This window comes from Emydura macquarii, unplaced genomic scaffold, assembly GCF_026122565.2.
Source record: "Emydura macquarii macquarii isolate MOO-44397 ecotype Brisbane River unplaced genomic scaffold, CSIRO-AGI_Emac_v2 contig_369, whole genome shotgun sequence".
Classification (NCBI taxonomy): Eukaryota; Metazoa; Chordata; order Testudines; family Chelidae; genus Emydura; species Emydura macquarii.
Window position 1 is genome coordinate 8,879,819 of NW_027130506.1, and position 12,940 is coordinate 8,892,758.

Genomic DNA, 12,940 nt, shown 5'->3' on the forward strand with positions numbered 1-12,940 from the left:
CTCTCTATTGACTTCATATGTAAATGGATATCCATTGTGTTAGCTGACAAAGCATGTTACAGCTCAACAGGAAGATAGGTGAATAAACATTCCTTGTCTGACAGAAAAACTGTTTGTCAATCCTGCCTCGATACAGACTTTAAACATATTTTCAGTATAGATACATAACTCCTTACACAGTATCTGTATATACATTTTATAATGATATTCATGACCAGTCTGACCGTGGCTTTCATTTAATTTCACTCCACATGATGTACTTTTGCAAACCAGAATGTACATACCAGAAACAGGACATTCCTGTAAGCCCTTTGTCGGTTGGTATTAAGGAGTTCTTAGGTCACATTGCCTTTATGGTCCACTAAGCCTTGCAGAATGGTTCACATACTCTCTCGTCCTTTTAGTGGGCAAAGTATTGGGATCTAAGTGCCATTAATGGCCCCTGCACAGTTCAGAAACCCCATCCTCTGAAATCCAGCTCTAAGTTCTGATACTTTTTCTTATGGCAACTAACTGGGGGTAGATCATGGTGTAAATTGCCTCCCAAACCTCTACAACCATGACCCAAGCAGTGGAATTCCAGCCCTGAAGTGGTTTACAACCAACCAATACCTGTGTGGTATTACCAGCTCCCACAGGGCAATAGCCCCCCACTTCTGCACCGGTATAGCTTTCCTGAGTCATGTGTTCTGGCCCTGGAGGTTTGGTGCAAGCTTCTCACAAAGCTCCATAAAAGGGCTGTTTCCTTATTCAGAAATTCTGAAGCCACTGCTCATCATCTCAGGTTTCCAAAATGATGTGATCCCATCACACACCACGTTGGGTCTCCTAGACCAGAAGTGACAGTCCACCCATGGGCATACCAGAGCAACATTGGCCGTCAACATATCTGTTCCATGGGACCAGAGTAGATTGTTATTCTCCCCTGTGGTCAGTCACCTTTGGTGTGTCAAACTTCTGTCCCAGTTCCACCCAGTATCTTACCGACCACCTACTGCACTGAAGAAACATTTGTCCCGCAAATGGAGCAAATGCAGAATCACACTCTCATTCACTTGCTCCATCTCTTCTACCCAGTTTGGCAGAAGGGAGAACTGAGTGGGAACTGCCATTGGCAAACCTTTCAAGATGGTGGATAGTACCAACAACACACAGCGAGACAGTTCTTAGAATGTCTCCTGTGGTGATACCACCCCTGACACGCTAACATCATGTAACAAAAATGGCAGTGTGGATGTGGGTATATACATGTATACACTGATATACCATCTCCAGCAAAGCATATGAGGACATTCGATGAAGTTATAGGGAACATGCACTAGCACGTACAGTAACTAGCCAAGTATGCATGCAAGTATAGATATAGCTTTAGTCATAATTCAATTTTATGGACTGTGTTTTACAGATGGGCAGACTAGGTGATCTGCTTGCCCCGTCTGGTCTTAAAATCTATAAAAAATAATCTTCTATGCATTTATAATGCACCCAACATTTTCTGGTAAATAAAATCCTGATGTGGTTTCAGAGCAGCAGAACAAAGGCAAATATGGGCATTTGCTTTTCAATAGCACTATTGGGGACAAAAAATAAAAGCTAAGGGCTAAAACATTTTTAACTCAGCCTCCTTTTGTGCATGCACAATTGTGTGCACACTTTTAAGCACTATTACTTGCAGCCACATAGAACAGTGTTAAAAAAAAGACATGCAGAGAAGTGTTTTCCTGTGCAAAGGTGCAGATGTAATGACCCACTGTATGTGTCATTTTGGGGAGGTGTGAACTCTAGTTCTTCAGCACTTAAAAACTGTACCACTTGAACAAAAAGAGTAACTCTAGTGGCTGGTAGAAGTAGAAATTTCTAGTCCTATTATGTGGACTAAGCTACATAATAGAGGGACAGAGGCCACATACTGTACTGGTTATAAGTACATGCAAATGGAAAACATGTTGTAACAATTTAATTGCTGGCATTTGCATTCTGCTTGCCCCCTGTTCCAAAGTCAATGAACACACCTCACGTAGCTATAGGATTAACCGGAACAACTCCACTTAGCTGCATTAAAAAAATATTACTTGCAAGAGACTGGCAGAAAAATGCTGACTGCTGAACATGGAGAGACCAACATGCCTCCAGTTTAGAAGCCTGCCAGCATCCATCTCTCTTGGGAGAGGGACTGGCAAAATCAAAAGCATGCCAGCTATAATCATTCTTCCCAGTTGCATATGCCAAAAGCAATCACAGAGCACAATGTTTGGAAAGAGAAAGAAAAATTCTTATTATTCTCAGGCAGCGAAGGAATGAAGTTTAAAGGCAGAGAATGTAGGGGAGAAAAGAAAGGAAGAGCTGTCCTAAGCAGTTAGATTTAAAAGGCCTCATTGTTTTAGGGTACGTCTTCACTGATGGCGGCAAATTCGCTGGGGTCAGATTGATCCATCCGGATCGACTGAGTGGTCAGTGAAGACCCGCTCAATCAATCCGCAATAAAACCACCCCCTAAAGTGGTGCAGCACAGTAAAGATGCCGCATAGGAGAGGAGTTACAAAGTCCACGGGAGTTATGCAAGCTGCTCTGCGTAGCTTGTGTAACTCCTGTCGACTGCCTCCAAATTTTCAGGTAAGTGTAGACCTGGTCACTTTTTCAGGCAGCACAGAAAGAAAAACCTGATACACTGTTAGCTCTTAAACAAGAGCTTTCCTGCTGTCTCAAGCTTTCTATAATGAGAGCTGACAAATACCCAAGTTACACTTTAAAAAGTGATCTCCAAAGAAGGGTTTCCTCAAACATGCTATATTTCCAGTAATAACATGAAGCAATAAAGCACAACAGAGAGTGGGATTGTGCCTCCTGAGTATTACTAGATAACATGCATTGTGACAAGGCATGAGGCAAAACTAATCGTCTCTGATCCTTGATGGCGGTGAAATCATCAGGATGGCAAGCTTTCGAATACCCACAATGTGATTTCAGTTCTGTCAGGAGGAACCAGGCACACATCACACAGAAAAGCTCTGGGTGGAATAATTGAAAGGGGTAACAACAAAGGGCCAAATCTATCAGTGGTGTAAGCAATGTCAATGTAGTGGATTTGATTTGATCCACCAGATCCTCAGCTAGTATCAATCAGCATAGCTCCACTAATGGCTGTCTACAGAAATATTGTACCTCTCTTCTATATACTCTGTCCCATATATCATGTATGCAGTGTAGAAGACAGTTACCTACCTGTGCTATAACTAGTTCTTCAAGATGTGGGTGAAGCCGTGTATACTACTCAGTTGCAAGTACACCCAGCTCAAAGTCAGAGGACTTTGCTTAGCAGCTCCCCTAAGGGCAGCGCTCACATTGACCTTGTAACCCCTCCCCTGCCTATTTAAGCACAGCACCTGCCCAACCTCCCTCAATTCCTTAGCACCGAACGTTAGGAGTTGCAACTCTGATGCAGAAGGGGTGGAAAGTAGATCGGGGAATGTGTCTGCAATCACACATCCAAGAACAAGTCACAGCACAGGTAGGTGCTTTTTTTCTTCTTTGAGTGGTTGCAGACATGTATTCCACTCAGGTGACTCACAAGCAGTATTGGTAGGAACCGGGGCTTGGAGTCTACTTAAACAACAACTGTAGAACTGCCTTCCCAGAACTTGCATTGGATCTAGATGCAGTTGTAAAGGCATAACGCTTGGTAAAAATATGTATGGAAGACCAAGTAGCAGCCATGCAAACCTTCAATATCGAAATGTCACCAAGAAATGCAATCAATGTTGGCGAATGAGCTCATAACCTCTGTGGAAGCAAAGTCCAGGCTATCCCATACTCCATTGTAATACAAGAAACCGTTTGTGAGGAGACTGCTTGACCCTTCCTCCAATCCGCAAAGGAAACCAAGTCACAAAGTCGAGGCAATGAGCAAAATGGCTTAGCTCTTTCCAAAGAAAACATCAAGCATAATCTCACACATCCAAGGAAAGACGATGCTGTTCGTCTTATATGATCTGGTTATGATGAAATTGTTATCTCACTTTAGGCAAAAACATAGGATGTTCCGAAGATAACATCCTCACCAACAGATTTCTCAGTACTGAAGAGAAGGCAGACCTCAACTCTGCATGCTGCATCTTTGGTGTTGCAGAATACAGTATCGATGAACGAGACTATGCTGTGACCAGACCAGGTGGTATCAAGGACACAGCCAAAGAAAAAGCACTCAGCAGCTGAGGGCTCCTGAATTACTGGAGAATCTGGAAGGGAGAGGCAAAGCAGATCTGATGCTGCCTGGCATGTCAATGGCACAGAGACAGTCTGTGCTGATACCGATGTCACATTTACCAGACTCAACAGATGCTCCATGGCCGGTATTGGAACCACCAGTACAGTGTCCAACTGATCTTGATGCAGTAAGGAAAGCAGTTTGATGGTTTAGCTCCATCCCGCAGATCTGAGGAATCATGTTGTCAGTCACCACTCCACTTAGAAGATAAGGCGAAATCTCTTGGAGTCCTGGAATGGCCTCAGTCCATCTTGTGAGATCTCTTCCTTGGAGGACCAGAAGAAGGAAAGCACTCTCTCTTCCTCCTAGGGGAATTATCAGACCTAGGGCCTGGAACAACATCTCAGGTCAATTCTGAAAGGCTCTGCAGGTCTGGGCGATCTGCAGAGATTCCTGGTGCCAAAGCAGGTCTCTCAGACTGCTCCAAAAAGTGCTGCTTGAGGCACAAGTCCCTCTCATCTGTGTTCTCCTCTTGAATGACCTGAAGATGGAGCACTTTTACTTGAATGTGCCCCTTCCCAGGAAAAATAAGCACCAAGTGTGGGAGTCACTATGAGAAATAATCATCCCACATGGCAGGCAATATTTAAGACTTAATGAGGGCATCCCACCAGGCCAAAACCTGCTGCAGACTACTACTAACAAACTAAAAAACTAAAACCTAAGGGTACTACCAGACTGACTGACTATATTCAACAACTTCAGAAATTCCAGACAGAAAGAGGCATCAGATAAACACCACACACAATGCTCCGACTCAAGCCACAGGCAGTGAGAAGAAACTGAGAGGGCTACAGGGCCAGAGGTTACTGTTAGGCATGCTGGGAAAGAGTTTCTGTAGGAAAGCCATGCTGCCCTGGGGTGGGCCAGTAGGAACCAGGCAGACACAAAGGAAGGTGCTCCTGGAGAATGGGTTGCTTTTGCAGTGTGTTCCATTTTCTGTGTCACAAAATTTTATGCCAGCACATTGTGTCTTCAGCAGAGGATAAGCCCCATACTCTCCACAATTTGATGGCTGCAGTTGATTTATTCAGTGCTCTTCTAGCTCAACAGTCGGGATTAGGGACTTCACTCCTCCAAAGAAATCTCATCGTCTTGGTTCTGCTGTGACTCTCAGAATATAAAATCCTTCCATATTTTGTTTTACGGCTTTCTTCTCATCTGAGAGCAAAGACTCCATAGTATGTTTTTGAATGCAGGTATCCCGGCAGGAATTCCTGTCACCAGTTCAAGCCTGCCGATGCTCATAACATGCTTCCGTCAATAATCGCTATGTGTGGTGTGTGATGGGTCACCTGACTCGCATGGTATTTCTGCCTTCAACTGAATGACAAGATGAGAACAGACGGTGAAGACCAACCGGAAGATACAACTATTCCTGCACAAACACCTTTGTTTGCATGTGGATGTGGGCATTTGTTCAAAAACAGCCCTTCCCCAAGTATTTGTACGAACAAAAACTTATTCATGTGAATGTTTACAAACATGGGGTACAATCACAGTCCAGCTAACAACAGCTTTACAGAAGTCAAACCGCTGGCAAAGAATGCTTTCTGTTCATTTCAAACAGCTTTAGTCATGAAAATTTTCTTGACGTTTTCTACAGAATAAATTTTTATTTAAAAAAGGATGTTTCAATCCCTTCTAGTTGTGAAGCTTCACCATATAAAAAGGCACGGTTATGTTAATTAAATACTACATTTGAAATATGCAATTTGCAAGGTTTTTAATGAGCATGTATAAAAGTTAAATTCTAACGGATTTTTCAAGTGAGAAATCAATTCTAGGCAAATGCCCACTTTAATCTTTTGAAAATGTTGCCACAGATTATCAAAAATTAATACGATCTCAGCTAAGCACTCTCCATCCTGCTCTCCCCATGTGTACTGTCGTCTCCAATTCTAACAGATTGTAATTTGGGAGGGGGAGGGGCAAAGGATGACTTTTGTGTTTTGAACAATGCCAACGCACTCACTGTTTAAATAAAAATAATACACAGTTTGTTTTTTTCCCATTGTTCTTTACTGAAAGAGCCTGGGGAAAGGTCAAAGAAGACTGGGACATTTTGGGCTGCTCAGTTAAAAAAAACAAACTCTTGGACTAACTGAATTAACATGATTTTTTCCCATCCCCTATCTTATATGATTGTTATTGGGAAATAACACATACCATATCACATACTGTAAATCAGGGACCCTAACAGAACATGTTAGTTTTAACTCAGCACTGGCTCTACTTCAGGTGATTACATGTAATGAAATAACAGCGTAGTTTTCATGCTAGAAAATTTATATATTTACTTTTCTGGTAAAAGGCCAAAAAACATGGAGACATCTCACTCAAAATACTGGTAAAACAAACCACACTTAGAAAAATGAAAGCTGATTTTTATTATTTTATCCACAGCCAATCATTTGACATGAACATGCATACGTAATTTTGCTACGCACACACCACAGTTTTTAACGTTAGTTATTAAAGGTTAAACATACAACATACATCCTTACAAAAATGAGTCAAAATGCAAACGTAACTTTTAAACAAAACAGTCTTTACTTATTTAAAAAAACTTTTGTGTACGGTACCATTTTTGTACAAACACAGTTAATTTAAACAAATCTGCTCATATGTTTCCTCATGGTTGCACATGAAAATAAGCTGCAATAGAAAATGAAGTCATTGAGGGTTTTTTAAATAGCAGAAATAGGCAGTTTTGCCATGCAGAAGAAGCAATATTAAATATTAGTTTTTCAAAAAAAGAAAAAACTACAAGTTTAAAAATATTTAGTTCAAGTCACAGAACTTTCCCCAGTACAGAGAAATCCAAACGCAACGCATAATTAGCTGCCACTTAAAGATGGCTTTTCTGAAAAGTAAAACTACCTTCCAGAGTTGATCATTTTCATTGATTTGGCACAGAAAGAAGTCTGAGCTTACTTAAGAACAAGAAAGTGATTAAAAAAGGGAAAAGAGGAAGAGAGAAGAAAATAAAAAGCAAGAATGAATGAGATAGTAGTTGCAATCACTAAAAAAAAAATCTGTGCATCTCAGTCATTGCAGAATACTGTCTTCTGTTTACAGCAGGTGCTAATTCCAGGTAACTGTTATTGTTGCAACATAGATTTAATTTGCTTGGAGGTAGACTCATCATTCAAATGCTTTGTTGTGTACCTAAAAATGGCGGGGGGGGGGGGGGAAGAGAAAGAAAAAGAAAATTTTACAAAAGCACACTTATAGTTCTGTTCTTCCACAATAGACAAAGCCAGTAATTGAAGGAACAATACCATATTTATTGTTTAGTTACAGTAAACCTTCACCAAAGATTGGGAGATCTATTTGTGTACTTCGTAACCAGCAAAATTCTGTAATTCTCAATGGAAGTAAAATACTTCTTTCAGAAAATTAAATGTATAAAATACTAAGTGACAAGTAATGCTACTCAAGATTATGTTCAACTGTTCTGTTACCAAAGGGGATTTTAAATGGATCCCTATATGGATTTGGGGAAAAACTTCAGATCTCTTTCAGGTTGGATAGACTAGAATCAGTAATGGGGAACTGACACATTAGAGACTGTTAAACTGACTGTTAATCAATAACATCTAAAATGGGTAGGTCTGGCCTGAGATTGAGGTTTATGCTGATGCTCTACTTGATTGGAAATTTCCTACTGTAAGAAAGTAGCTATTTATAGAATTTCTTATTCCTGAATTCTGTTTATTACAGTAGATAATATTGAACTAAGCATTTATTATATTTACAATAGTCCCTCTACTTGGAAACTATGGGTAAATGGCAAGTATTTAAGTGAATCTGTTGTATGTGTAAATTACTACAGGTATCATCTAACTGTGTTTAATAACATCATTTGAAACACATATACATTATCAATTCTGTGGAATACCAGGCACCAGACATTTAATTGCATCTAGGTGGGGATGGTTCGTGTCCTATGTCAATGAAGGAAAATGGAACTTAATTCCTGATCTGAAATCTTCTTCTCTTCTTGTACTCAGCACTCTCTCCTGTCCTTTCCCTTTAATTTTATGTTCAACAGATAATTTGGGTGTTTTTTTCTATTTATCTTGGTTATACCAGTAGCTACTTTGTAACGATGTTCCTTTTTATTTTTTATGATTCAATCTACTACAATTATTTACATGTGTTCTTTGCTGGAAAGTGGGGACACGTTTCTGATGCTTTTCAGGGCCCGAGAAGCTCATCTTCTGAAGCCCCACCTCCATAGATTGTCACTAGGTTTCTGGAGGCAAAAGGGGTAGAGCAGCCATTAAGCTACACACTCTTCTGCTGAGGTTCTCAAATTTCTGAAGCAGATTTTAACAGTGATTCAAACAGCATGAACATTTAAGGGGCTGATGGCAGCTCCGTTCTAGAAACAACAGGATGGCAGCACAGAGCAGCTTTCATGAGATCTGATGATGGCAGCGGGAGGGAAGGCTTTTCCACAGGGAAGAAGAGGAAATTCGCACTGATGAAGCACGAGTTGGAGGACAAACTGAAACTGGCCACATCTTACTAATTTTTGGATATATGGCACATCAAAACTTTTGTCTACAAGATCTGGCTAAGATCCTCTAATGTCAATGAATTCAGCAGATTTTATTTTTGCTCAAATTTTCATTCTGACTGCAAGTTGTGCATCCCTGTGTAACTAAAGAATCTACTACGTGCAGAAGTGCACATTTTCCCAGGCATCTGTCTATAAGGTCAACATCAGAGTATTTTCCAGCTCTATGCGAACAGGCCACCATTTTTCTTTAAAAACCAGAATACTGTACACAAGCAAGTTTATTATCCATGTATAGCACCACAGCTATTTCATATTGGATGCCTACTTTACTATACTCACATTTAGACTACAGTTTAAACTTATTCCTGTATTTAAAATTTATTACACTAAATTATTAGCCACTTGTCTGCCTATGATTCTAAGCTACAAAGATTTTGAAACTGGTTACTCTGATTTGCTGTTATCCTAGTCAACAAATACAGTGGCGCTTTTTTCCTAGGGCAATTGTTAACACAAATGAAAGCAAATTTCAATCCATTTTGATAACATAAGCTCTATGTGGTAAGAGGACTAAGGTCTTCTGAAACTCAGAAAAATTATATAGTACACAGTACTTTGTCAAAATGAAATGCTGACCTTGATTAAAATATTTAACTGAATCTTGAATTATAAACAGTCTACATCATCCCCCATATACATACTAATTTCCATTTGTTTAAAGTGAGTTTCTGTAGTATCTCAAAACACACAATATGCAAATGTATGACATTCCCCACAATCCAAAATTGAGCGTTCACATCTGTGTTTCCTCCGATTTGCTTAAACTGGCTTCCCATGTATCATTTTATTCCTCCTCCTTCCATCTATCTACTGAGCAACTAATTACATTTCTCCAATTCTGTTCCCTTGCTTGTACTTTAAGAATTGGATTTAAGGAGTTTATTTGTTTGGGCAAAACATTTTATCTAGCGTTAACACTCCTAGTGTCTCACCTAATGTACACAGTTATGCAATTAAGTGGGTAACTGGCTATGGAAATGGGCAACACAAGGGAACCTGAAGCTCCATGTTAAACAACATAATTAATGGGGGTAAATTCACTGGTAATCTTAGCCAGGAAGTAAGGAATGAATGGGCCTGGACTGGACTACTGTTTTACCCACAAAGGCAGTCAACTCCATGTCAGGATTACGACACACTGGTGAGGAATCTTGCAAAACTGAGGCTCATCTTTTATCTGCTACATTGATAGAAGACTTCATTGTCCAGGGCTCTCTGTTCAGCACCTTCTAAAAAATTCATGTTAAAATCGTTTCAAGTGAAAAATAAGTACCTGAGAGCATTTAGAAGGCCTTCTACGCTGTTAGGAGGCTGGTCTTTAAGGACTTTGATGCATCCTTTCATCTGGAAATTAAAACAAGTTAACACTCTATCACATGAATGCCATATAAAAATAACTTGCAAAGTATATAGTTCCCCAAGGCCTAACACTTAACTATTTTAAACAACTGTAGAGAAAAGTACAAATGCACATGTTATTCTTCTGGATATTGGAAAGGTAGCATCTTCCCTTAATGCAAAAAGGCTTATCTAGTTACTTGCCATCACACTGAGAATTCCACACATATACAGAGAGTGGAATAGCTGCTTCAAAATCTGCTGTGAGGAACTGTAAGAATTTTACCTTAAAGACAATATAAAAGATTTCACAGGGGTTTTTAAATTAATACATGTTTTGTCAGTGTGCTCAGAAAAGTACAGAATAAAAAAAACCCTGTCCCTGTGCCAAGTACCATGGGACAATATTTTTTTTGATGTATCTACTGCACATTTAACAAGTGAGATATACATTCAATAGTGTGCATCCAATAGCATATTCCAATTACAGGAAGTGGCAAAGCTGACAGTTGGAGGAAAGTGCAAGTTTGTATGGATGATAGTGAGGGATGAAGAATTATGTGGAAATGGGAACGAGTTTGGACCCACTAGTTCTTCATTTCCAGATACTCTAATATTTATATTATTTCAAGACAGACACATTTGTAAATAGAATATACTCATGTTTCTGGGTGTTAGTTGAATGTCACTGTAATTCACTTTCTACCTTAACTCTTAAGAAAGCTATTTCTGCATTTGAATGTATATTTTGGATTGCTTGCTGTGTGAAGTCCCCTATACAGTACGCTGGTAGTATACGCCAACCAATTAGGCACAATCTGGAATGTATACATGCTTGTTATTGATTTATTTGGACTCAGAAAATTCATAGTATAATGCAAGAGGGAAAAGAGACTAGTCTACATGTATTTGTTTAAACATCCAAAGACTGAGCAACACAAAACTTACATCAATTTTTGAAGTTTTGGCAAAGGCGCCCACTGGATGCACATGGTCATAGAGTATGATGACACCCACCATTACCCTCAGACAGAATGATACTGTTTCCTCATTTGTAAACCTGCTTCTGTACTCCCTGAAATTTTAGAACACAAAAATATCCATTATTATATAAAACAGGACTTTGTCTTTAACACTGGAAAAAAGGTCACTTAGAGGGGAACCTTCCCAAAAAAAAGTTTCTTCAGAGAAAAGAAAGATCAACCATTATCCTCCAACACAGAAGTCAGACCACTGCTTTAAAAGCACATTATTTGGAAACTGGAAGAATAAATCTAAAACCCAAACTGATATCGTGCTGCTAAATTCAGGATTTTTCATATTAGCTGTTTTGGGCTTCTTGCAAACAAATGAACATTTAGTTTATACCCCCAAAAAACCCACCACAATTCACTTCTGATGTACACATGGCATTAGGATGCCAGATTTCATTGGCAGAAAGCTTGCTACCGTCCAAAACTAATGAGCAAGGCTTAACTGCTTGCCTGTCAGTGGCAAAAACTATCCCTAAAGTGCAATGTTTGGAGTCCTTCCTTCATCCACCCCCCACAACAAAACATGCATTGTGATATTCAGTGCAGCCTGTGTGTTTTTGTTTTTAATTGGACATTGCTACCCCATACTGAATAGGTATATCCATAGCAGCCTGTTCAGATCCGTGAACAGCTGGTTAGAAAAACTTAGCACACAGAGTTTGACCTTTCCTTCACCTGCCCATAGTTTGTCACATTTACAGTAGACTCAAGTAGCCCAATCCTGCAAGTCATTATATTCAATATGCAAACAGAGAACAAGACAGTAGACTTGCTGAAGCCACCATTCACCCACCAAACTCTCCTTTTATGTTGTAGTTAACAGAACAAGAAAAAACAATTACATGCATTGCTCATGCCGTTTTTCAAAGCATGCTTTAGGCATCTGTGCTCAATTTTTATATTTTCCTGAATTATGCATGACATAAAAGCATTTACAAAGGTATTGAGAGGTCTTCTAGCTTTCATACCCATTCTACTTTTAAATATTAAACAATATTCTCAGAAATAGTAGACAACGTGATGTGTCTAGTGCGTGAGACAAATAACCATAACAAGGTTAGAAAAAAGAATTATAGGATTATAGTTACAGAGCTTAGCAAAATAAATTATTTGACTCCCATTTGGTTGATTTGCCTATATTTTTTCATTCACTTTATACATTATGGATTATGCCTGACATGCATCCTTATAAATTCTACAGACATTGTCCACAAGTGACTTAGAAATAAAGAACTGAATTTTGTCACTCAGTTCATACTTACGGGGTTTCCAACATGACTCTGCACACACTAGCCATGGTGCTTAAACAATCTGTGGTATTTTCTATGGGTAAATTTTTATTCTGTGAAAGGAGAAATGAGTAATTCTATTCAGTATAATGAAAGTGTAATACTGTAAAACCTAGTACAATTCCAGGTCAGTGAACACTACCTCAGACTGAGTGCTCTAGTTAAAAACATACCCACACCCACCCCTTCTTCTAGGGGATAAGAAACACTGCAGTACTGATAAACCTAGCTTTACCAATAAAGCCTTTACAATTAGTTGTTTTAAAACCACAGTGATAGTACCACCTCCATTATTAGAGACACCATACTATAGTTTCCATTTTTATACAGAACTTCTCACTGATTTTTGGAGAGTTTGCTTTTGCTATATTGATTTCAGTGGGAAGCTTAAATAATGGCATGACAGGCACCATTGAGAAAAAAG

General features: G+C 39.3%; 1 protein-coding gene across 6 annotated transcripts in view; it reads right to left on the reverse strand.

Annotated features, from left to right (window-relative positions):
* Positions 1–6,635: 6,635 nt before the first annotated feature.
* Positions 6,636–12,940, reverse strand: part of CYRIB (CYFIP related Rac1 interactor B) — a 143,280-nt gene continuing 136,975 nt past the window's right edge. For all 6 annotated transcript variants that reach the window (XM_067531438.1, XM_067531454.1, XM_067531430.1 and 3 more), the window contains 4 exons: positions 12,490–12,569; positions 11,142–11,268; positions 10,129–10,199; positions 6,636–7,435 (listed from right to left, as the gene is read on the reverse strand). In XM_067531438.1, the coding sequence (XP_067387539.1) occupies positions 7,369–7,435; positions 10,129–10,199; positions 11,142–11,268; positions 12,490–12,569 (345 nt within the window). In that variant the 3' untranslated portion in view covers positions 6,636–7,368. The remainder of the gene's footprint in view (positions 7,436–10,128; positions 10,200–11,141; positions 11,269–12,489; positions 12,570–12,940) is intronic.